The sequence below is a fragment of the Rattus norvegicus genome, chromosome 6, assembly GCF_036323735.1.
Source record: "Rattus norvegicus strain BN/NHsdMcwi chromosome 6, GRCr8, whole genome shotgun sequence".
In the NCBI taxonomy this organism is placed as follows: domain Eukaryota; kingdom Metazoa; phylum Chordata; class Mammalia; order Rodentia; family Muridae; genus Rattus; species Rattus norvegicus.
This window is the reverse complement of record NC_086024.1, coordinates 129,483,081-129,506,999: the sequence shown is the minus strand read 5'-3', so window position 1 is coordinate 129,506,999 and position 23,919 is coordinate 129,483,081. Positions and strand designations below refer to the sequence as shown.

The 23,919-nt window shown below is 49.7% G+C and overlaps 1 protein-coding gene across 8 annotated transcripts in view; it reads left to right on the top strand.

Moving 5' to 3' along the window:
* The window catches only part of Clmn (calmin), a 101,467-nt gene that overhangs the window by 65,080 nt on the left and 12,468 nt on the right, over positions 1-23,919 (top strand). For 7 of the 8 annotated variants that reach the window (XR_005505495.2, XM_063261774.1, XM_008764766.4 and 4 more), the window contains exons 4-10: positions 810-893; positions 6,580-6,672; positions 8,384-8,574; positions 13,874-14,067; positions 15,759-15,841; positions 17,097-18,776; positions 22,554-22,750. Coding sequence is in view for 7 of the 8 variants with exons in the window: in XM_063261774.1 (XP_063117844.1) it covers positions 810-893; positions 6,580-6,672; positions 8,384-8,574; positions 13,874-14,067; positions 15,759-15,841; positions 17,097-18,776; positions 22,554-22,750 (2,522 nt within the window). In the remaining variant the exon portion in view is untranslated. Of the gene's footprint in view, positions 1-809; positions 894-6,579; positions 6,802-8,383; positions 8,575-13,873; positions 14,068-15,758; positions 15,842-17,096; positions 18,777-22,553; positions 22,751-23,919 lie in introns of those variants that run through there. The other variant, XM_063261777.1, reaches the window with a different exon arrangement.

Sequence of the window (23,919 nt, the reverse complement as noted above, 5' to 3'; positions counted from 1 at the left end):
CCCAATGCTCCGTCTGAAAACCCAGCCACATCCGCTGCTGTAGGGGAGACTGAGCTAAGTGATGACTCGGAGGGCAAGCTGGATCCCCTGAGCCAATAGTCACTTGTGCTATGAGGCCATGTTACTGCGGTTCCGGAGTGGGGGCGGGGTTGTGGGGGTGGGGTGAACAAGCAGGAGCTGGTTGCAGAGAAAACTAGACACAGTTGTCCCATGTCAAGATTCCCCATCTACCAGCTCCAGCGAGCCAAGCCTCCCCTAGGATCATAGTGACATTTGCATGCCTCCATTATGAGTCTTTTTCATTCATTCACTCATTCATTTATTCATTCACTTATACTTATTCAATTTACATCCTGGTCGAAGACCGCCCCCACTTCCAGTACCATCCTCACAAATACCGCCCCCCCCCAATTACCTACTCCACTTCTCAGAGAAGGGGAAGCCCCCATGAGTACCAGCCTGCCCTGGGACATTAAGTCTGCAGTAGCACTAAGCACATCCTCTCCCATTGAGGCCCAACCAGGCAGTCCAGCTAGGGGAAAGGGATCCAATGGCAGACAACAGAGTCAGAGACAGCCCCAGCTCCAGTTGTTAGGGGGCCCACATGAAGACCAAGCTGCACATCTGCTGCAAATGTGTAGGGGGCCTAGGTCCAGCCCCTGCGTGCTCTTTGGTTGGTGACTCTTTTCAACGCTGTCCCTAACCTCCAAAAGTGAGTGATAAAGATAAAGGAAATGCGCCCCCTGTGGTCATGGAACACTACTGCATTGGTGCTGGCTTAGCTGGTCTTTTGGTCTTTTGTTTTTCAGCTACATGAATACAAATCCTCATCACATCGTATTTTTCGGTTGAACAACATAGCGAAAGCACTCAAGTTTCTGGAAGATAGCAATGTAAGTGTTTGAAGCCTGTCTGGGCAACACAAGCTTGCCTTGGAAAGAAAGAGTGGGATTGGACTCTGGTGCTGGTCTCTAGGGGGCATAGCCAAGCTCTCCCAAGCTTAGGGTGAAGGGAAGTCACCCGGAGAAGCTACATTTTAAGATGTGGCTCCCACACCCTGCCCACCATGTTTGAGCCTGTGAATAGGCGGTATGGGAGAAGGCCAGTGGCTAGTCGGTTCTCAGACATTTGGGACTGATCACTAGAATGTATCTCTCTCTCTTAGAACTTAAGGACAGGGCGCTCAGTGTGGCAGAGGCAAAGGCCTCTCTGTCATAGAGATTTCCAGATCTGCATTTGGAACTCTTTCTTGTCTTTCACAGGAGGCATCCCTAAAGCCCCAGTTCACTAGGTTTGTTTCAAGACAGTGTTCAGCTTGTCTGGGCTATCTGCAGAGTAAATTATTACCCTAAAGCACGGGTCCTTTGAGGTCGTGTGTGCAAGCCAAGCAGATGCGTGTGTGCTACCTCAGCAGAGAGAGTATTGGGTAATGTCTTAGTTAGGGTCTCATTGCTGTGAACAGATACCGTGACCGATGTAAGTCTTATAAAGGACAACATTTAATTGGGGCTGGCTTACAGGTTCAGAGGTTCAGTCCATTATCATCAAGGTGGGAGCAGGGCAGCATCCAGGCAGGCATGGTGCAGGAGGAGCTGAGAGTTCTACATCTTCATCTGAAGGAAGCCAGGAACAGACTGAGCATCCTCAGGCAGCTAGGAGGAGGGTCTCCACGTCCACCCCCTCAGTGACACACTTCCTCCAACAGGGCCACACCTTCTAATAGTACCACTCCCTGGGCCAAGCATATGTAAACCATCACAGGTGAGGATGTCCAGTAGCTCATGAAGGGACCTGGACAGTCGATGATGGAGCCTGGGGAAAGCGCTCACCACTGTAATGTCCTCAAGCTGAATTAATGTGGATGTCAACCCTGAGGCTGAGCCACAGTCCAGAAGCAAGAGCTGTGGGGAGCGCATTTACCACCACAGGGGAAGTGGGATCTGTCTCCCAATTGCCACACAGTAGAGAAAGACCTGGATGTAAGAGCTTTAGGTGACGGTGACCACTGAACACCCCAGTGCGTATTGGATACCAGAGTCCAAAGGTGCAAACAGACCAGGAACTTAACAGCTGACAGATGGATCGGCACTCTTGGGGAATATTGGTTGTGGAAAATAAGTTGGTGCTGGTGTGTGTTAAGGCATGGGGCCCCAAGCGCAGTATACCCAGTGACAAAGGCGGGCAGATATAAAGGATGCTTCTTATGTGATCCCATCCGTGTGAAATTTCTGGGATGGAGAAATGGCTTTAGAGAAAGCTAGATTAGTGATGGTTTGGACCTAAGAGGAGGCGGAGGGATGCTAGCTGACAGCTAGTGGGTCCAGGGCTGCTCTTACAAATGGTGACTGTGTTCTGCAATCTGCTGCAGTGGTCTTTACACATGTCTGCAAATACACCAAACCCGCTGAACCGAATGCTCTAAATGGGAGGCTTAAACAGCCCGTCAACTGCAGCTCAGTGAAGCTTTAAACACAGTGAAGTTTAAAATACGAGCACTCCCCAAATTCACTCTGTGGGCTCAGGAACACGTCAGCCTCTCTTGAGCAAGGATCCACTTTGCCTTAGGATGACTAGGTCCCGGGTTTTCAATCCTGGCCTCCCCACTCACTTCTAGGGACTATGGGGAAATCATACTTCTCTAAATAAAAGGGATCAGAGACAGAACCTTCCTCAGAGCACTTTCGAGGAGGAGGCTGTGTGCCCACCCCTGCCAAGGGCTATGTGGCCCCATTTCTGCCACTTCACTGACTTGACTGACTGAACTCCCTTGTGGCACCACCCACCCGTGTTCCATCATTAGCATAAATCTGAGGAAGCGGCGTCGCCTCTGAATTCCAAAGGAGCCCTACTTGGGAGAAGAGGTGTGGCTTCATTCACACCCTCGTTCACCCTGACATCATCTCCCACTAGTAATGCCCATGTGGGTGACTCTGGTCACAGTTACTCAGGCAGGTCATAGGCTTGCCTCCGAGCGTCGTCGTGGATCTGGGCTGTGGCTAGCATTGGGGAGAATGAGTTACCTAAGATGCGCATGAGCCTTGAGGATGCTTGGGGTCCAGAGGAAAGAACAACACTCTTGTAGGCAACACGCTGCTTGGCACTCCAGGGCATGAGGAGGAGCCTCGGTCCCACAGAGAGGAGAACGTATGGCCTGCGGAGTCTGCATGCGAGGTGCTCCTGCCAGGGACGAACTGAACATTTATGGTACCACAGAAAAGCACGGCCAAGGCTGAGGTCCGGCCTCCCGACCTTCGAGTGTGAGCCTTTCCCAGGCCGTCTGCTCTAGTGACCGTGCAGCGCCACAGACCACTGAGCCCGCCTTCCCTTCAGTTAGTTATTCTTCATAAAATATTTCGAAACGTCCCAGCGCGGGTGCGTGGTAGTTCAGGGCCTCATTTGGGTCCATTTCCCAGGCGGGTAGGACAAGTGTGAAGTGGTCCAGGGGTGTGATGATCCGGGAGGAAGGTGATGATGGAGAGATGGTAAGCCCCCGGAGGCAAGCTGTGTCCCATTCCGAGAATCCACAATGTGACTTAGGGAGCCTTATCTGTCCCTCTTTGTGCCACTGCCTGGATTCCTAGGAGGACCGGCCTCAGCGGCTCTGCTGGTGGCAGTGCCCAGAGCTGGGAAGTAGGTACAAAAAGCAACCCACCCTGTTGTTCTGGGGTCCTGGGACCAGCCAGTGTGCGCCCTTCTCTCTCCAACTGTGGGTTACGGAGAGCCCGCCACATGAGACCAGCTCTGGGACCTCAGTAAGCCACTCGGGCTGAACCTTGGCTTTGTCACCTTTGAAATGGGTACCTGGAGAGCATTGGAGAGACTAACTCAGGAAGCCACCTGCAATAGTCGGTGCCCTGTAGGGGAAACCGTTGTCAGGAAGGCTCCCGAGTCGCTCCTCTAAACCTGTCAGCTCAGAGAAGACCAAGGCTGGTCCATAACCCAGCGGGCTCATTTGTATTGAGGGTGGCAGAGCAAGCTGGGTTAGCTGGGGGGGGGGGGGGGACACGCCGTCCCCAAAGAACTGAAGCACGGAGATTATTATCATTATCGTCTGTTCATCGCCAAGGACAGTAGAAGGCTCTGACCTCCGGGGAGGACTGCGCTCTGAAGATGAGGATGACAGAGCCCCTTAAGTACTTGTAGTTCACTAGGCTACCACACTCTATAAACTGCAGGCCCGAGGATGCTTCCAGGAAGGACCTGGGAGTAGAAAGGCAGGAGAGTTTCAACAAGTGATTGGTCATGTGCGCTGAGTGCGGCTGGGGGAGCTTGGACGGAAGATTGGCTCTGAGTTTGATGGGTTGTATCCCTCGCAGTATTGACAACTTCCTTCCTGGCTTCCAGTCTGCCGGCGATGAGCCCGTGTTGTCTCAATTACCTTCTTGGCAGCGGCCGTGAACGGCCCGTCAACCAGGGAGCTGGGTAGTCAGTCTCAATTAGGCTACCCCGGGCCTAACCGATGTTGTCAGAGCCCCCAATAAACCGATAAGATCAGAGATGTGAGCCAAGGCAATTTAAAGGCTCATGACAAGAAAGGGAGAGTGGAGCGAGAAACTGCTGTATGACAGACAACCTCTCTAAGACTTTCCTTCCCCAAGTGTCCCGGGATAAGGTTTGCAGGGTGGGTTTTAAAGGTTGCTCTGGTGAGCTCACTTTATCCCCATTACATCCCCTGACGACGGCTCTGCACATGTATGGAGTGCTGTCCAACGAGGAGAGGAAATAGGACAGAGACCAGAGCTTGCACAGTCCTGCTCAACCTCTCACTCCACGGCCCTTTCAGAGAGGTTGGCAGGAGGGTGACCGCTGGACTGAGAACACACTAATGGCTGTAAGCGCTGACCCTCAGTCCTGAGCCTGCATGGGACACTCCGTGTGCTTTGAAGTGCAGAATGGGCTTCGCAGGGTGGGTTAAGTACTTGCTGCTTAAAAGGACCTGAGTTATGATACTAGATAGCTAAACCTGCATTAAAAAAAAAACAAAAAACAAAAAACAAAAAACACGGGTGCTGTAATCCCAGCGTCCCTCCCCAGGCAAGGTAGGAACAGAGACAGGAGGACACCCAGAGCTTGTCGGGCAGTCGGTGTAGCCAAATCAGTGAGTTCCAAGTCCATTAAGAGACCCTGTCTCAAAAACAACAACAACAAAAAACTCGGGTGTAGACATTACCTGCAACGGCAAACCTTTAGTCCCAGTACTTGGGAGGTAGAGGCAGACAGATCTCTGAGTTTAATGGCAGCCTGGTTTACATAGCAAGTTCTAGGTTGGCCAAGACAAAGTAGTGAGACCCTGTCCCAAGGATAAATAAAATAAGTAAATAAAAAAATAGTTAATTAAAATTAAGGTGGAGCCTGATAGAGTGGGACACCTGACATCAACTTCTCTGGCTTCCCCATGCACAGTCATGAAAGGCAGACTGTGGGTATCAGGGAAACATAGCTCCCTAACTAGGTTCTGGGATGCTGCAGGTCCAGGGGCTCCAAGCAGTTTTAGGGTTCACTGGGAACATCTTCGCCTGGTCAGACACAGGTGAAACACAGTATCGTCAGTGCCGTTTCTCAGGTTGACACACTACATAGCTGCTCCATAGGACAGTTTGTGTAAATGTGGAGTCCCTGGCTGTGATGGGCTCACTGTTCATTTTTCTGATGGCTGATGTCTGTGTTCTGTCAGTCAAGGGTGTGCTAAATCAGGAGGTTCAATGGAGTTCATGCGGCGTGCAGATGATCTTCCTGGGGCTCCTGCTCTCCCTTTATGGAACGGAATGGCAGGAACTGCAGACTTAAGGCACATTGGAGTTGTGCACCTGTATTTTTTAAAGCAGGTTTTAGCTATTAGGAGCTCTCTGGATACTCTGCTAACACTGAGTGTCTGTAAAAGAGGTGCCTGCACGATAGGCCTGTGGTTGGGGTAAACCGAGCCAATACTCACAAGTACTTATAAGACTTTAGGCGGGAAGCCCTGGGTCCTGCTAAGACTGAACCCCCAGTGAACTAGTCTTTGGGGGGAGGGCGGCAATGGTGGGAGGGTTGGGAGGGGAACACCCATAAGGAAGGGGAGGGGGGAGGGGGATGTTTGCCCGGAAACCGGGAAAGGGAATAACACTCGAAATGTATATAAGAAATACTCAAGTTAATAAAAAAAAAAAAAAAAAAAAAAAAAGAAATCTTGGGGCTGGGGATTTAGCTCAGTGGTAGAGCGCTTACCTAGGAAGCGCAAGGCTCTGGTTTCGGTCCCCAGCTCCGAAAAAAAGAACCAAAAAAAAAAAAAAAAGAAAGAAATCTTAAGAGGAGATGGAAAAAAAGAATAAAAAGAAAGTAGTAAAACACTGTGACCTGAGTAAAAAAAAAAAAAAAAAAAAAAAAAAAAAAAAAAAAAAAGACTTTAGGGTGGCGTCCGCGCATTGTAAGTACTACATGTTTCGGTCAAATACAGTTTTGTACATAGGTGTCCCCGAGAGGTGGCTTTTGGTCACGACACACAACACCAAGCAGCGAGCAGCATCAGGCTTCAGAGGGCAGGGATGGTGGTCAGTCAGACTTCTCAGAGCTTCGTGCTCATTAGCGGTTTCTTTCCAGGTCAAGCTGGTTAGCATCGACGCGGCAGAGATAGCTGACGGCAACCCCTCGCTGGTTCTCGGGCTGATATGGAATATCATCCTCTTCTTCCAGGTAAGCCTGCCGCTCCCTCTCCGTGACACTCGGGCATCATCTTGAGCAGTCTAACCACAGAGCGGCACGCTCACATCAAGGGACACCCTGAGACTTAGTTTCCATTGATTCGCATTCCTCCGCTTTCTGGTGAGAACTGGGAAGTGAAGACCGGGGCTTATTGTTTAGTTACAAAAGTGATCCAGTAGGGGGAGGTTCTCCAGGTCTTTGGAGCTGGCGTTGTCCAGAGAGGCACATGCACTGTGGATCCCTTTCATCATCAGCCGTGAACTTGAGCCTCAGTTCCCACAAGATATGCCGTGGGTGAGGGCTCCACCCACTGTGCCAAGTTTACATGGGACTTGGTCACTCTGTAGCCCGACTTCCTGAGGGATGCTGGGAACACCAGGAAAGGAGTTGAATGCCTTAAATAGGCTTCAGAGCCTTCTTCACTCCTTCGACAGAGGTCTGTTGTTTCTTCAGTATCGCAGATGTGAGGGAGGTGGGACTCTCCTTGGAGGGGAACCGCAAAGACACACGGATTCCATGTTACTATAGGATGCAGGTCACAAATGGGGTGTGAGCAAGTCTTTGCAAGAGCTCTAAGCGGGGACAACTTTACTACCAAAATGAGCAGAATGAGGAAAACCATAACCAAGGGAGTGACCTGAGCAGGGGTTTGAAAGGTGGGTAAGAGTGTGCTTCTCAGATTTATTATGCATATGAATTACAAGGGCTTGATGCTAAGATGCCTCCTAAATCTGTAGGTGGCTCTGGGACAGGCCTGGGCTTCTGCATTTCTCACATGCACCCCATGGTAATAGTTCAATGGTGGAGGAATGAGCCAGCAGGCCCAGAATGAGCCAGGGAAGCTTGACAGGAGCATGCTGCATTCTGGGAGTGCCAGGCTATAGTGGAACAGAACAGAAGCATGATGCATTCTGGGAGTGCCAGGCTATAGTGGAACAGAACAGGGGCATGATGCATTCTGGGAGTGCCAGGCTATAGTGGAACAGAACAGGGGCATGATGCATTCTGGGAGTGCCAGGCTATAGTGGAACAGAACAGGGGCATGATGCATTCTGGGAGTGCCAGGCTATAGTGGAACAGAACAGGGGCATGATGCATTCTGGGAGTGCCAGGCTATAGTGGAACAGAACAGGGGCATGATGCATTCTGGGAGTGCCAGGCTATAGTGGAACAGAACAGGGGCATGATGCATTCTGGGAGTGCCAGGCTATAGTGGAACAGAACAGGGGCATGATGCATTCTGGGAGTGCCAGGCTATAGTGGAACAGAACAGGGGCATGATGCATTCTGGGAGTGCCAGGCTATAGTGGAACAGAACAGGGGCATGATGCATTCTGGGAGTGCCAGGCTATAGTGGAACAGAACAGGGGCATGATGCATTCTGGGAGTGCCAGGCTATAGTGGAACAGAACAGGGGCATGATGCATTCTGGGAGTGCCAGGCTATAGTGGAACAGAACAGGGGCATGATGCATTCTGGGAGTGCCAGGCTATAGTGGAACAGAACAGATAGTCTGGTCAGGAAGAATATGTATGCCTAGACTGATGAGAGCTACAGGAATCTCAGAAGAAGCTTCCCACATACTGAGGACCAAGACTATATAAGCTGGACTTTCCAACCAGGGTCTTGTGGCAGGTCTAAGGGAGCCACTGGCCAGGAGTTCCTGTGGATCACTGGGTCTGATATGCCCTTTTCTCTCTAGATAAAGGAGCTCACAGGCAACCTCAGCAGGAGTTCTCCATCTTCCAGCTTGTCACCTGGCTCCGGGGGCACCGACTCAGATTCTTCCTACCCACCAACCCCCACCACAGAGAGGAGTGTGGCAGTGGCAGTGAAAGACCAGAGGAAGGCCATCAAGACCCTGCTGTCATGGGTGCAGAGGAAAACCAGGAAGTAAGCTGTAGTCTTCTCCTTCCCCCAACCTAAGATCTGCTTTAGGCTCACTGGTGTCCACCATGGGCGGACCATACCCTACAAGGTTGTCTCCAGGCCCAGGGAGTAGTACACACAGACCTGGGTGGGCAAGGTAGATCAAATTCCATCTGCTAAGGTGCCAGGTGACCATGGGTCCTATGCTTTGCACAAACCATCAGAACAGGAATGTGATGTGGGTGTCCAGTTTGCATGTGGTATGTGTCTGTGAGCGTGTGGCACGTGCCCATGCTGCACCCGTAGAGGCGAGAGCAAGCATCAGGCATCTTCCTTTATTGCTCTCCATCTTATTCTTACAAGACAAAGTCTCTCACTGAATCAAAAGCTTGCCATTTCGGCTAGGCTGCTCAGAAAGCTTCTGCCATCCTCCTGTCTCTGCTCCCCAATGATAGGCTCACTCATACACACGGGCAGCCATGCCTGGCTTTTTGTAGGGGTGCTGGGGGGTTCAAATTCTGGCCCCCGTATTTGTGAAGCAAGCACTCTTACCATTTCCTAAGCCCAGTTATAACAGTCTCCTGACTGATCCTGGGCCTTAGTCAGAGGTGTCAGGTTAGTGTAGAGGAAGCCACACTTACTTGGGGACATCCCAGCTCCTCTGTGTACAGCTTAGGGGGGTACTAGGGCCGGTGTCTCACTTCCCTGTGTAAGTATCCTCTATTAAATTTGTGACACCATTCACTGCCTTCCAAGACAGTTGTGACACAATCGTGGAGAGCAGCTTGCACCTCACCTAAAAGTTGCTTAATCTATTTCTTCACACCTCCCGGGGAAGAAGAGATGGAGCAAAGGCTAGACCTTTGCGTGTGTGAGGGTGATAGAGGGAGTTGAATTCAAGTAAATGACTAGAATAAAACAGCAAAGGTTTAAGACCGAATCAAGCCAGAGAGTTTGTTGTTAGGAGCCACTGTGCATCCTTGCTCCCCTCATGGCGTACCCATATGACTATGCACTTGGACAAGTGCATGTGACAGCTGCCGATGGCTTGTTTTACAGCCTTACTAAGAATCGTCTGGATGACTGTTAGGGTCCCTGGTTTTGAGAATGTCTCTGAGTAGGTCACAGGGTTCAAGGCTTGCAGGAGCTCTGCCTGGTGGGTTTGTAACCTGGTGGGAGTCTGACGCTATGTCTACATTAAAAGGTGTCAGATTCTATTTATTCTGTGAGCATAATAAGAGTCTACAGAGAGCCCACACCTTCCGGCATGACTCTCTTTGCCCCTCACTGTGAACGTTGTGGTTTTAGGGCCAGGGAGAAGGCTAAGTGGCTGAAATACCTACTCGGTGTAGTGGTTTGAATATGGTTGGCGCAGAGAGTGGCACTATTTGAAGGTACGGCCCTGTTAGAGTAGGTGTGGCCTTGTTGGAGTAGGTGTGTCACCATGGGTGTGGACTTTAAGACCCTCATCCTAGCTGCCTTGGAAGTCAGGATTCTGCTAGCAGCCTTCAGATGAAGATGTAGAACTCTCAGTTCCTCCTGCACCATCCCTGCCTGAATGCTGCCATGCTCCTGCCTTGGTGATAATGGACTGAACTTCTGAACCTTTACGCCATTCCCAATTAAATGTTGTCCATATAAGAGTTGCCTTGGTCATGGTGTCTGTTCACAGTAGTAAAACCCTACCTAAGGCAGAAGTTGGTATCAGGGACTGGGGTATTGTTGTGGTAGGCCTGATCATGCTTTTGTTTGGAAGAATGTAGATCTTGGGAGTTTGGATTTGGAAAACAATGGAATGGAGCTTAATGGGCTATCCTAGTAGGAATATAGAAGTCTTTGCTACTGAGAGTGATTTGAATTGTGCAGACCTGGCCCTAGATGTTTCAGTGCAGAATTTCAATATGTGACTTAGAGACTTTTTTTGTGATATTTTGGTGAAGAATATGACTGATTTTTGCCCTTGTCTGAAGAGCCTACCTGGGGCTGAGGTAAGAGATTGGCATTAATTGCATTGACAAAGGAAATCTCAAAAAAGCCCAACAGAGACTTTGTTCTCTGGTTAAGTCTCATGAAGAGCATTCTGACCAAGCGTAGCAAGGTTAGAAAGGAAAAATATAAAATATGTGGTTCAAGTATTAAAGGAGCTCCAGAAAGTGAACTGGAGCTGAATCCTGTGTTCAAGGATATTAAATTGAATTAAGGGAGTGATAATGTTGGGGCAAGATCCTACGGAGCTAAATTTAGGAATGGGCATGGTAGTTTAAACTTTTAATCCCAGGAGACAAAACAAGCAAATCTCTGAGTTCAAGGGCAGCCTGGTACAGAGCAAGTTCCAAGTAAGAAAAAACTTAAATCCAGGCTTGTGGACCACATCTTTAATTCCAGTGTTTAGGAGACAGGTATGCAGATCTCTGAGTTCAAAGTCAGTCTACAGAGCAAGTTCCGGGAGAGCTAAGCTTATGCAGGGAAGAAGTTGGAAAACAGAAAGCTGGAGATAATGTAATAGAACAAAGGGGCCATGTTCCAGTTCCAGCAAGCAGCAGAACTACACAGCTTCGGCCATGGGGCTCTGGCTTTAGAGTCAAGAGGAGAAGGAGACTACTGGGACAATTGATACTGGTCAGCTGGAGCTAAGAAATTAGTGGTGATTAAGAAGAGACCAGCATCACTGAGGTGAAAATTTCTGGGAAGTATTTTCTGAGAGCACAAAGAAGCTGGGTTCTAGAGATAGCCAAGGTTGTACCTTGTGCTGCAGTTGTACTTGGTAATGTGTAAGACTCACCCAGGTGGTACTGGTTTTGAAGGTGTGAAGGGGTCATGAAGAGCAGCTGAGGTTTGGCACTGTGAGAGGCCAGGGAAGGCCATTGTTAAAGGCACAACCTCAGTTGCAGTTGAAGGCCCAGGACTGAAGGGGTCATGCAAAGAAGTTGAGGCTTGGCACCATGAAGAGAGCTTATGAGAGGCTCTTGGTGAAGCCTTGGTGCAGTGGAGTGTAAGGCTCGGACTGAGTCTTAACTACAGGGAGATCCCCCAAGCGAGACAGGAGAACAGAGTTCGAGGAGTTCGATGCAAATGCAAGAGGTTTATTTTCCGGCGCGTTGGGTTAACCTTCAATCAGCCCCTCATGGTGAGTGACTGGAAGGCAACCCCAAATGGCTATAACAAGCAGTTTTTATACTTTTTAGGGGTACAGGTTACATCAGCAAGGTTACAGTTTAAATTTATTGGCTAAGCATATTGACCTTCGGATCTATTGGGTAGCAGGCATATGACATGCATTCGAACTCTATCTGGGACCCGGAGAGTCAGCTGACTGTCAGTACATTCTCTGGTTTTTCAAGAATGTCCCTGCTCCTCCCTAGAACTGTGGGTGGAGAATGGAACTTGGCCTAGCCTTGACCCGAGGTAGGAAGCTGGTACTTGGCCTAATCTTGACCTGAGGCGGTGGGTGTAAAGCTGGTGACAGCCCTTACGGTCCTTCACAGGAACTCCATAACCTAGCTACCTTCTACCAGGCCAAGCCTCTTAATAGCTCTTACACTTCAGTAAGAATTAGGGTCCTTCAGAGGACACCAATGCACTGGAGATGCCAGTACCATAGGATGATCACCAAGAACAGCAGCAGCAGTGGAGTGGAGTCAGCCGGAGCCTTGAGTGCTACAGAGGGCAGAGCTGGAAAAGTGAGGCCAGCCCTTTGGAGGAACCCAGAAGATCATGTCTGGATCTCAGACATTGGAAAAAGAAGTTGCCTTGGAATCCCCAAGCTGTCTGAGATGCCAGAACCATGGGATACCTGCCGAGGAAAGCTGCTAGCAGGGAGTAGAACCAGCTTAAGAGAAAGGAGTCTGGTGCAGTCAACAAAGATGAAAAGGGAGCTGGAGATCTGAAGACCACTTTGACGTCAGACATGGAGATGCAGAGTTTGGAGTCTGCCCAGCTGGCTTCCTGTCTTGGTTTTGGGATTACAGTTAAGTGATTAGATGAATCTCAGAAGACACTTTGAACTTTGGACTTTTAACATTATTGAGACTGCTACAGACGTGGGGACTTTTGAAGTTGGATTAAATGTATTTTTGCATTATGTTAAGTTTATATATGGCCTCCATAGACTCATTTGTTTGAACAAGCCTATGGGGGTTAGGGAGTGGAAAGTAGTGGTTTGAATATGGCTGGCCCAGGCAGTAGCACTATTTGGGGGTGTGGCCTTGTTGGTGTAGGTGTGGCCTTGTTGGAGTGGGTGTGTCACTTTGGGTCTTTTGGCTATAAGACCCTCATCCTAGCTATCTGGTAGTCAGTCTTCCACTAGCCAACTTCAGATGAAGATGTAGAACTCTCAGCTCCTCCTGTACCACACCTGCCTGGATGCTGCCATGTTTCCACCTTGATTATCTACTGAACCTCTAAACCTGTAAGCCAGCCCCAATCAAATGTTGTCCTTTATAAGAGCTGCCTTGGTCATGGTGCTGTTCACAGCAGTAAAACCCTAACTAGGACACTGGATAAGCATGAAGACCAAAGTTTTTATTTCCATCACCCGCAGGCTTGGTGGCTCATCTGTAATATCAGAGCTCAGAAGGCTGAGTAGCCATAGTGGGATTCCCAGAGCAAGCTAGCTAGCCAGGCAGCCATGTCAGTGTGCTCTGGGTGTAAGCAAGAGACCACGTGTTACTGAATACAATGAGAACAATTAAGGAAGATTCCTGATATGGGTCTCCAGCTTCTACACATGCAACATGCAAACACACATGTGTACAGCACACACATACCCATGAGGAGAAGAAGTGATTTTATGTGTATTGATGATGCTGGTGGCTGACAGTCATCCTTTGGCTCCAGTTCTCTGCATCACATGCTAGGTTGACCCTTAGACGTGACCATTCTTGTGGGAACCTTGCCCTTCGCTGTAACAGTACCCCACAAGGTCATCCAATATATATTCGCCCTGTTTTATAACTAAAGTGCCTGGCCCTAGGCCGTACAGCCAGAAGCACAGAAGAGCAGCTGAGAAAACTTGGATCTTCCTGGCTCTGTCTCTAACAGGGCGTATCCCGTGTGTCTCCTTTCCAATGTCATTGATGATGTGTGCACTGTAAACATCTCTTCTTTGTGTGTTTAGGGACTTGGGAACCGAGGGTGTGGCTTGCATTTTTGGCTCCAGTTTGAAAATTCTCAGGGCAGCCCACATAGTGGTCAGAGCCAGGGGGTCTCTAACAGTAGGACAGGGGAACAGCACGCAGCCCCCTCCGACCAGAGAGGCTACTGCACACAGACCTCCTCTTTGGGTTCCTTTACTCGCCTGTGTTGTATTCCTGCTTCTCATCAGGTATGGTGTGGCGGTCCAAGACTTCGCTGGCAGTTGGAGGAGTGGGCTAGCTTTCCTGGCTGTCATCAAAGCTATTGACCCCAGCCTCGTAGACATGAAGCAGGCTCTGGAAGATTCTACCCGGGAAAATCTAGAGAAGGCATTCCGCATTGCACATGATTCCCTGCATATCCCCAGGCTCCTCGAGCCGGAAGGTATGGTGACTCTCCTTCTCTGTCTTTTTTTTTTTTTCCGGAGCTGGGGACCGAACCCAGGGCCTTGCGCTTGCTAGGCAAGCGCTCTACCACTGAGCTAAATCCCCAACCCCCCTCTCTGTCTTTTTAATGATTATTACAAATAGGCCATCTGTTCTTTCAGGTAGGAAACTAAGGAAAGCAAGATAAAAGTCTAGTGAAGAAAAAAATTCTATTTCCTATGCTATCGTCTTCTTTGTGCATCTAATTTCCACATAATTGACATCATTTGGTATATGTATAATTTTGTCTCTATTTCACTGGTAGATGATATCAGTGTTTGGCTAGTATATTTCTATAATCTTGTATATTTATTTATATTGACTGCATCACAGTTCCACCTATAGGCATACTAAATTTACCTGGCGTTTCTGTGCTTGAGCCATTGAGGTTACGTCAGAAATGATCACTTCAGGGGTTGGACATATAGCTTCGTGGCAAGTGTGAGGCCCTGGGTTAGATCCCCAGTTCTGTAGATGGGAGAAGGAAGGGGGAGAGAGAGAGAGAGAGAGAGAGAGAGAGAGAGAGAGAGAGAGGAAGAGAAAAAAAAGGAAGGGTACTTTTTGCACACAACATGACCATAAACATCTTACTTACCCAGCATGCCTTTGACTCTCCCTCAAGGACCAACTTCCCATTGCAGAATGACAAAGTTATAGGAGCACATTAATGTAGTACCAATTATCTATTAATAAATCCCGGCAGTGGGTCCTTTACCCGCCTCAGTGCTTTACGTTCCCGAATGAAAGACACACCCACAGCCTTTATATTTTTTTTTTCTTTTTTTTCAGAGCTGGGGACCGAACCCAGGGCCTTGTGCTTGCTAGGCAAGCGCTCTACCACTGAGCTAAATCCCCAGCCCCCAGCCTTTATATTTTAATATGCCTGAAACATCTCAAAAGCTGGGCCATGGCTTAACCTCCACTCAGTTAGTCCTGAGTTATTACTTACTAATTCTATGTTCTATCTTGGCTGCTCTGAGCCCAGAGGACTGCCCAACTGGGCCTCGCTCTCCCGGCTCCTTCACAAGGAAGCCATGCCTCTCTGTCCCACACTATTCTCAAGCATGGAGTCTCTCCTCTCATCCACACTCTCCCAGCATGTCCAATTTTTCTCTCCCTTCACTCCCGGTCCCAATCCAAGTCCTGCCTCTGTCTGGTTGTTGATATCTTCATTAACAATCAGAACCAACTGGGGGCAGGTTCCCAGAAACTACATGCAGATATTCTCATGTAAACATTTTTTTGGAGGGGAACATAATTAGAACTAGAATACAAACAGCTACACAGTAAGATGTGTAACTCCGTTTCGTCACATTGCTTTCCATGCTGCGGTGTCTAATTTGAGACCCTCAATGTCACGGTTGCCAGATGTGCTCATGGGACCAGCAGTGAGCTGACTGATTACAGTGAAGGGAACCAAGGAAGGAGGGGCACAGTCCTGTGCATGAGAGCCCCAAAGTTCCCCATCCTGGCTTCTTTGTCCGGCAGCCAGCGTTAGCCAAGGGGGTTGCTCCCTCTCAGAGTCTATACTTTCTTCAGGGGAAAAGAAAAGGGAAAACCTTTGCTGGAGTGTGTGTCCCTTCCTCATCAGTGCCCCATGATCCTAAGGAGAAAGCGTGTCTTTGCTAATACCTTTGTCTCTCTCAACAGACATCATGGTTGACATGCCGGATGAGCAGTCCATTGTGACTTATGTGGCCCAGTTTCTAGAGCGCTTTCCGGAGTTGGATCCCGTACGTCTGTCCCCCTTCCCTTCAATTCACAAAATGGACATTTTTCCTGGGTACTCAAGGGACAGACACAACAACCCAGCTATGGCTAGGGTGGTGTGGTTCTGTTGTTGATGGCAACGAAGCGACCCTCAAGTTGCTTGCTTCTCCTATTTTAATTTCTAAACTGTCTGTGACATAATACATCAAGGTCGCAAGTGGAACAGAAAGCCAGTCACATCTCACACAGCCTCTTCCCAGGCTGACTCCATTAAGATGACAACATTCACCTGTCACCCAGGCATCACTCTTTAGATACTCAGTGGCATAGTCCAACAAGTCACCAAATCTTATAGGACACTCAAAATTATAAAAGATACCGACCATTTGTGACCAGCGTGCTTGTGGGGTATGTGTGTCCATGTCCATTTGTGTGTGTCTGTCTGTGTCCGTGTATGTCCGGGTTTGTGTGTGTGTTCTTGTATGTGTGTGTGTGTGTCTATATCCATTTGTGTGTGTCCCTGTCTCTGTATGTGTTTGAGTGTGTGTGTGTGTGTGTGTGTGTGTGTTCTGTTGTTTGGTTTTTTGTTTTTGGTTTATTTGTCTGCATTTTTGAGATAGGATCTCACTGTTATGGCCCTAGCTGGCCTTGAACATTCAGCAGTCTCTCTGCCTCAGCCTCCTCCAGTGATACCATATGTGCCACTACACTCTGATCACACTTACCGTTTATAATCCCAGATTACACTTGAAGATGGGTTTTAGGCATGGATGGAAGTTGTCATGGTTTCACTGAACACACACACACACACACACACACACACACACACACACACACACACCTATATACAACCCTAAGACAGAAGTTGCTTATTCTGATCAATTCAGGAACCTAGAGGCAGCTCAGTACTAGTTCATGTCTGTACCACATCCTGAAACAAAATGGCTCCATGCCAACCCAACCCCCTGCAGTCAGTCCACCCCCTAAAGTCAGCCCACCCCCTGAAGTCAGCCCACCCCCTGCAGCCCCATTGACTTGCTCTCAGCCTCTCAGCCCTGCCTTGGTTCTTGCACTGAGGATGGCCCTGAGTAGAATCACAAGGCTCTGATGAGAGTTGGTAATGGAACTTGCTTATGACCCTTCTAGCTTCAGGCTTTCACAGCGAGCCACATGGTCATGTTAAAGTGACTTTTGCATTTGGGTTTCCAGAAGGGGATGGAAGTTGTACTTGAAGGCAGAACCTGCGGTATTATGGTGTCTTGTGTCTCTTCTCTGCAGGAGGATTTTGTGAATCCAGACAAAGAAGCCCCTATCGAGTCCACCTTTGTCCGAATCAAAGAAAGCCCCTCTGAGCAAGAGAGCCGAGTCCTCCTCCTTAGCCAGAATGGAGAGCAGCCCTACACTGTCAGCCATGAGACCAGCCACCCACCGCCTGACAAGGTCTTCGTCTGTGACCAGCTTGAGAGCCCCACGGGCTTTAGTCTGGGTAGTGCTCCCAGCCACAAACTGCCAGACAGCCCCACAGACTTTATGCACCAGATTATTGACCAAGTCTTCCAGGCGAGCATGGGGAACACTGAATCCACCACAGAGCCAACTCCAGAGTCATCCATCTTGTCAACCAGAAAGGATGGGAGGAGGTCCAACTCTTTGCCTGTCAAGAAAAGCGTCCACTTCGAGACTGACTTGCACAAGGATGCCTCGTGCAGCAAGGACCCTTTCTACAGCTCCGAGTTCCGCTTTGAGGGGAGCCCCAAGGCAACCAAGGAGCTGTCAAAGCAGGATGGCCATGCCTCATTGGCTGAGGTTTCCAAGGAAAAGAAACCAGAACAGGAAGCCAGGCTAGTGCTGGAAGCTGCCTCAGACAAGGCCCCTGAAGATACTATTGTTGACACAGATGCTATGTCCCAAGATGCTCAGCTTCCCCAGGACTCCTCATTCTGTAATGGCAATGTAGAGAATCCAGCCAGTCTAGGTGAGAAAGGCCCTTCGCCACCATCCCCTAGAGATAATACTATCCTGGCCAACTCCGTGGAGCTCAAGGTTCCGCTGCTGACCGTTGAGCCTATGGACAAAGACGACTACTTTGAATGTATCCCGCTAAAAGCTTCCAAGTTTAACAGGGACCTAGTAGATTTCGCCTCCACCAGCCAGGCTTTTGTTGAGGATCCTTCGTCCCACAAGAAGACACCTGGGGAGGAAGAGGGTTCTGAAAATTACACCGAGAAACCAGGAAAAAGGAAATCAAAGTCTCCCCATGCAGAAACAGAGTCCACCGAGTCCAGATTGGAGCCCATCAAGCTCGAGACTCCTCCTAAGGATCCTGAGCAAGAAGACCAAGGCCACACTTTGCCCCCAGAAACAGCCGCAGACAAAAAGCCCGAAGTGTATGAAAAGGCCAAGAGGAAATCCACTCGTCATCACAGCGAGGAAGAAGGAGAAGCAGAAGGCGGGCTCTCTGCAGTCGGCGGAGAAATGCCATCCAATCCTCCAAGTACCAGCGTCAGCCTGGAAACCCTCAGAAGCCACAGCGAAGAAGGTTTGGATTTCAAACCTTCGCCACCCCTCTCAAAGATCTCCGTCATCCCCCATGACCTGTTCTACTACCCACATTACGAGGTGCCCCTGGCCGCAGTGCTAGAGGCCTATGCGGAAGGGGGCGAGGATTTGAAAAGTGAAGATGCAGACCTAGAACATCCAGATGGGAGCTATCTGCAGGACTCCAGGGAGGAGGAGGAGGAGGAGGACGAGGAGGAGGAGGAGGCCCACAGCTCCCACAGCAGCTGCAATTTCTCCTTGCCTGTTGACAACAGCTACCCCAGGGTCAATGACCATGTGTCCCATGTTGACGGGAGTTCTGAGGGACCCACATCAGCCTCGGAACCTGGTTCTCCGCCCTCCCATGAGGACCACCAGCCAATGGAAACCAAAGAGAATGGCCCTGTGGAAAGCCAGCAGGTACTCGAGGTTTGGGAACCCAGAGCTTTTCCCTCTGTGAAGCTTCCCTTAAGAAACTGCTAAGGCATAGAATTTAAGGTCCTTACAGGAGGCTCCAGCAAATTCCGGCTTGATACCTAGAAGGGAGTTCCTCCTAAAATTTTGCACCCAGACACCCACCCCGCTGATCAGTCCAGGTCCTACTCAGAGGGCTTCTAAGAGAACAAATGAGATTGTGTATGAGGGGCCAGCAGGGTAAGGAATGCTCATTTAAAAGCAGCCATTAACAGTGAACTACCAGGTCATCTCCTATGGCCACCTGGGGAACAGGGCAAACTCAAATTGGACTCCAGCTTGATTCTTGGAGGCCTTGGCTGGGTCAGGCCCTGTTCTTCGGTTCCTTTTCTTTCTTTCTTTTTTTTTTTTTTTTTTTTTTTTTTTGGAGCTGGGGACCAAACCCAGGGCCTTGAGCTTGCTAGGCAAGCGCTCTACCACTGAGCTAAATCCTCAACCCTGTTCTGCAGTTCCTGTGATTGGCTATGGATTGTGTAGACAGGGAGGGGAACAGTCAAGCAGCTGAGCACACACTTGTCAGCCAGTTGTGTTTCCACTGTGTCTAGCCAGTGGCTTCGTGTATATCAGGGGCAGGTACACAGAGCCCCGCCCCGATGCCCTGGGGAGCAGGCAAGATCTTTCAAGAAAGAACTACCTTGCAGCCCTGGGAATCCTGGAGAGGGTATCAAAGCCCTGCTGGTACAGAGACAGGTGAGAGGGGTGGGGCCTGGGCTCAACTCCAGCAGGTCACTTGCCTGTCAACTCAGCAGCGTTGGGTTGCGACCCCCTTAGGGTCACATGTCAGATATCTTTATTACTATTCGTAGCAGTAGCAAAATTACAGTTATAAAGTAACAACGAGATGATTTTATGGTTGGGGGCAGGGGTCACCACAACATAAAGAACTGTATTAAAGGGCCACAGCATTAGGAAGGTTGAGAACCACCAGTTCAGCCCTTTGGAAGAAGCATCATTACAACATCATAGCAAATCTAGGAGAAGGGAAGTGTGCCAACTTCTTATACAGTGGACACGAGGGTGTGGTGTTAGGCATGGAGATGGCCCTGCAAAGAGAGATTCCTCAGACTCGGGCCACAGGGTATGAGAGAGCTACCCAGTGGAGAATGCTCCCAAGTGCCAGAAGGAGGCTAGGAATGGAGCCAGCTTATTCCAGATTGGCTCTGTCGCTGTTTCCCGCCTCATCCTGGGTGTTACACCTCTCATCCCTCCTAGTTCAGTCCTGAGCAGCCCACAGAAGGGTGACCCTAAAGCCCAAGTCTCACTTCACAGCCCCCCATCCCACACTCTTACCTCATTAACATGGCCTCTGACACTCTTTCCTCTCCCCACTGACTGTCCATCCCTCCCGGCCTCCCTCCAGCAAAACTGGCTTCTCTTGGTTTCTAGATACTCATCCTCTTGGGTAGTCCTTCCCCACCCAGAATGTGGCAAGTGGACATTCACCTTTCAAAGCTCTGTGTTCAAAGCTCCTCCTGGTTCCTGCCCTACCAGAATTCTTGCTGCCTTAGTGGGGACCCACCACACCCTGGCAGTTCTTCACCAGGTCCATGGGGTTTGCTTTTCCTTCCCAAGAGTAGTACGTGGGCATCCGTGTATTCATCCTTGGACCCTAGAGACCAGTGTGGTGCCTGGCAGGGTCTTCCAAATTCAGGGGTCAAGTGCATATTTCTCTGAGCTTAAAACAAGAAGATAAATGGGGAGTGACACGGGTGGGCTCATGAGTGGAACCGGAAGGGCAAAGAAAGCCTTTACACTCGGAGGACTGAAGGCAAAGAAGCCTGCAGCCATGCTTAGGATCTGAGATAGCACGCTGCCTTCATCAGCGCTCACTCTGGTTCTGTTGGCCAATCCAGGTCAATGGGGAGAATTCTCAGTGCTCAGCCCTGAGTGATTATTTGGGGGCAGGGCAGGCATGGGTTCAACAGTCGTGGGCCACATTGGAGAAGGGGGCTGGTGGCTCCAGAGATGCCAGAGACACGCCTGGCTCCTTGCCCTGTTACTGAGAGCCACTCTACCCACACACTTCTTCACACCCAATGTGGGCTACCAGTTCTCCCCTGCGGTACCTCCTGTAGGGAACTGGCAGAAGCCAGCTTGGTGGGCATAGACGTCAGGGAGATCAGATCTAATGTTTTAGCTGAAGACGTGGAGGACAATTGGAATGGTTCCCCAGATTACAAGGAGGCAAAAAGCTATGTGGGAGCAGTAGGTGGATGAGAGGGTCCAGGCTCCTGTCCTTGGGTGGGCAGCCTGTGGAGATACAGTCTGACCCTTCATTCTCTTGTTTGATTGGCTGTGGTCGGCTCTTGTGTACCCCAGGCTAGTCTCAAGCTTGCTAAGAAGCCAAGAATGACCCTCAATGTCTGATCCTCTTCTAAGTAGCACTATGTCAGACTTGTGCAGGGCTGGGGATTCGAACCCAGGGCTGCTTTCATGCCAGGCAAGCCCTCTGTTAACAGAGCCACACGCTCAGTGCCGGATCCCGAATGCCAGGAATTGCCAAGATCAGACTGAGCACCCGCTTTGCCGAGAGTGTTAGGTGGATAGCTAGGGGTGGTTGGGGCAGCCCTGGGTCGGAATCATGTGGTCAGTTAGCTTTGGAATCCCATCCTACCCCAAGTCTTACTGGGGTAGGGGCAGTTCAAGCTTCCTTCCCCAGCTCTGAGCACATCCTCCCTATCATCCGGGGGATGTAATATGGGCACAGCTTGCATTATGGCTCTGACCCTTTGGCCCCCCTTGTCTGCTTCTCCCAACCCGACCTTGTTCTTGGTCCCCAAGTGTACTCCCTGCTTCACCCTGAGGCTAAGGAGAGCTGGTGGTGTGGAGAACCCTGGGTCTGTCTTCTACCGGCTCCTCCTTTCAAAAAGGAAAGGCTGAGCAAGCAAAGACTAGAAAATGGCAAGTTTGTATTGTTCTGACCATTAAAATAAAATCCCCTCCTCATTTCCCCTTTAGGAAAGGTCTCTTTGCTCAGCCATCAAGAACAATGGTACCACGTGACTAAGAGCACTTAGAGCTTTGTTCAGGGGTAGCTGGCCTGGTCTCCAAATCCCTTGACTGGCCCCTGTTGAGCAGGTTCTCCCTGCTGGTTCCACACTTGAGATTTCAGTGGGGGCATTGCTGACAGCTATAGGGTGCTACGTGCCATAGCGGCTAGCTGTTTTCCTTTCCAGTAAATACTAGAGATGTGACCCCTTCCAGCAAAGGCACAGCGCCAGTCAGCATCCTCCCATAGACTGCATTGGCCTGTGTGTGTCCCTCTCCAGACCCATGACCACCTCTGTACCTAGCCACCTGGCTCTCAGGATACGTCCCTCTGTTGAGGTAGCCGAGTGTACTGAAAGTTCAGCCACTGCCTGTTGTGAGGGCCCCCCTCAGAGGAACCCTGTGACACACAGGGAAGAGGTTGATGGCGGTTGCACCCAACTGACTTCTGGGAAAGCAAGGCTCAAACATGGAGAGTGTGTAGCTCGAGGTCAAGTAGGTGGCTCAGGCAGGATTATGTGTCAGAGCTTCCTGACTCCGAAACTCTGGCTGCCTTTCCTCCATCGATTCACTTTTTTGATTTCTGCACATGAGAGTGGGAAGTGGAAGCGAGCTTCTTCCCTGGGCCACCCAGCCTGGAAGGAATTCATAAGATGAGCAGAATTGGAAGGGACACTGGCCGGATTGGCGTAGGGCCCAGACAATGATCTATATTTTGGTTATTTTGTGTTCTAGTCCCAAGAACCCCCAACCCCAGAACTGTCCACAAAGCCATTAGAAGAAAAGTTAACGGAAGTCCCAACTAGCAGTAAAAAGAAGGAAAAAAGGAAACACATGGACCACGTAGAAAGTTCATTATTTATAGCTCCTGGGACGGTCCGCTCCTCAGATGACCTTGAAGAAAACCCCTGCGAACACAAGGTCCCTTCCAGGTATGTTCCTAAGGTCTCTTTTCACTTTAGAGACAGAGGCGGGGCTTGATCTCTAGGGATGAGTAAACATCTTAGAAAGATAGCATCAGTGGAGGGGCAAGCAAAACCCAGCCATGGAGATCATCTGAGGACAGGCGAGGTAATGTCTGTGTCCGTGGGCATGAGGTGTCGTTCGCCATGTCTGGTCACTAGTCACAGAACAGGAAGTGGTCACCTCCCAGCTCCTGCTTCCTGTCTTGCTCAGGCACAGTGCGACTTAAGGATGCTGTGGTACAGGTAGACCTAGTTAGCACAATGGGAGTCTTCAGCCCTGCTATAAGCAGGCAGCACCAAGATGAGGTCATTTATGTGAGGTGAGTCCTGGAGCCTGCTGGCCTCTGGTAAACCAAGCATCCACAAGGTTGACACCTGAGAGGACTTCCAGTAGAGAGGGAAGAAGGGAAGACTCCATTATACCTCCTCCAAGGAGGTGTCTTGGATTTCCTTTTTTTTTTTTTTGAAGATTTATTTAATATATAAGCGTACACAGTCACTCTCTGGGAATTGAACTTAGGACCTGGAGAAGAGCAGTCAGTGCTCTTAACTGCTGAGGCATCTCTCCAGCCCTCCCAGGGGTTATTTTTGATACATTCTTGTACTTTATCATGATTTTTTTTTCTTCACAGAACTGTCATTTTTTTTTCCTTTAAAGTGTTTGGTAGTCCTGGGGCTTGAACTCACAGCCTCATGATGCTAGGCAGGTGAGCTAGCTAGACTACCAGCCAGAGATACTTATCCAGCTCCCTTTTAACTTTTTATTTTGAGGATGTGTCTCACTAAGTGGAGGCTGGCTTTGAACTCACTCCATAGCCAAGCAAAGGCAGGGCATGGAGTTGATCATTTAGCACGGTCCTGTCTTGGCCGGAGCACTCAGTTCTTTGGGTATGAATGTATGGTTGACAGTGTTCCCCACCCCCTGTGTTCTGGGTGTCAGGAGGTGGATCCTCACTCCACACTTGGTAACTGAGAGAGCGGGCGTCAGGGTTCACACTCGTTAGAAGGTTCATGTTGATACAATGTAACATAAACCCACGGAAGAGGAAGTTTGCTACAGGGAAGGGTACAGAGAGATTATTCCCTCCCACCAGGAATGCCCTTTTAAATTAGGAAGTATTACTTACACAGAAGGG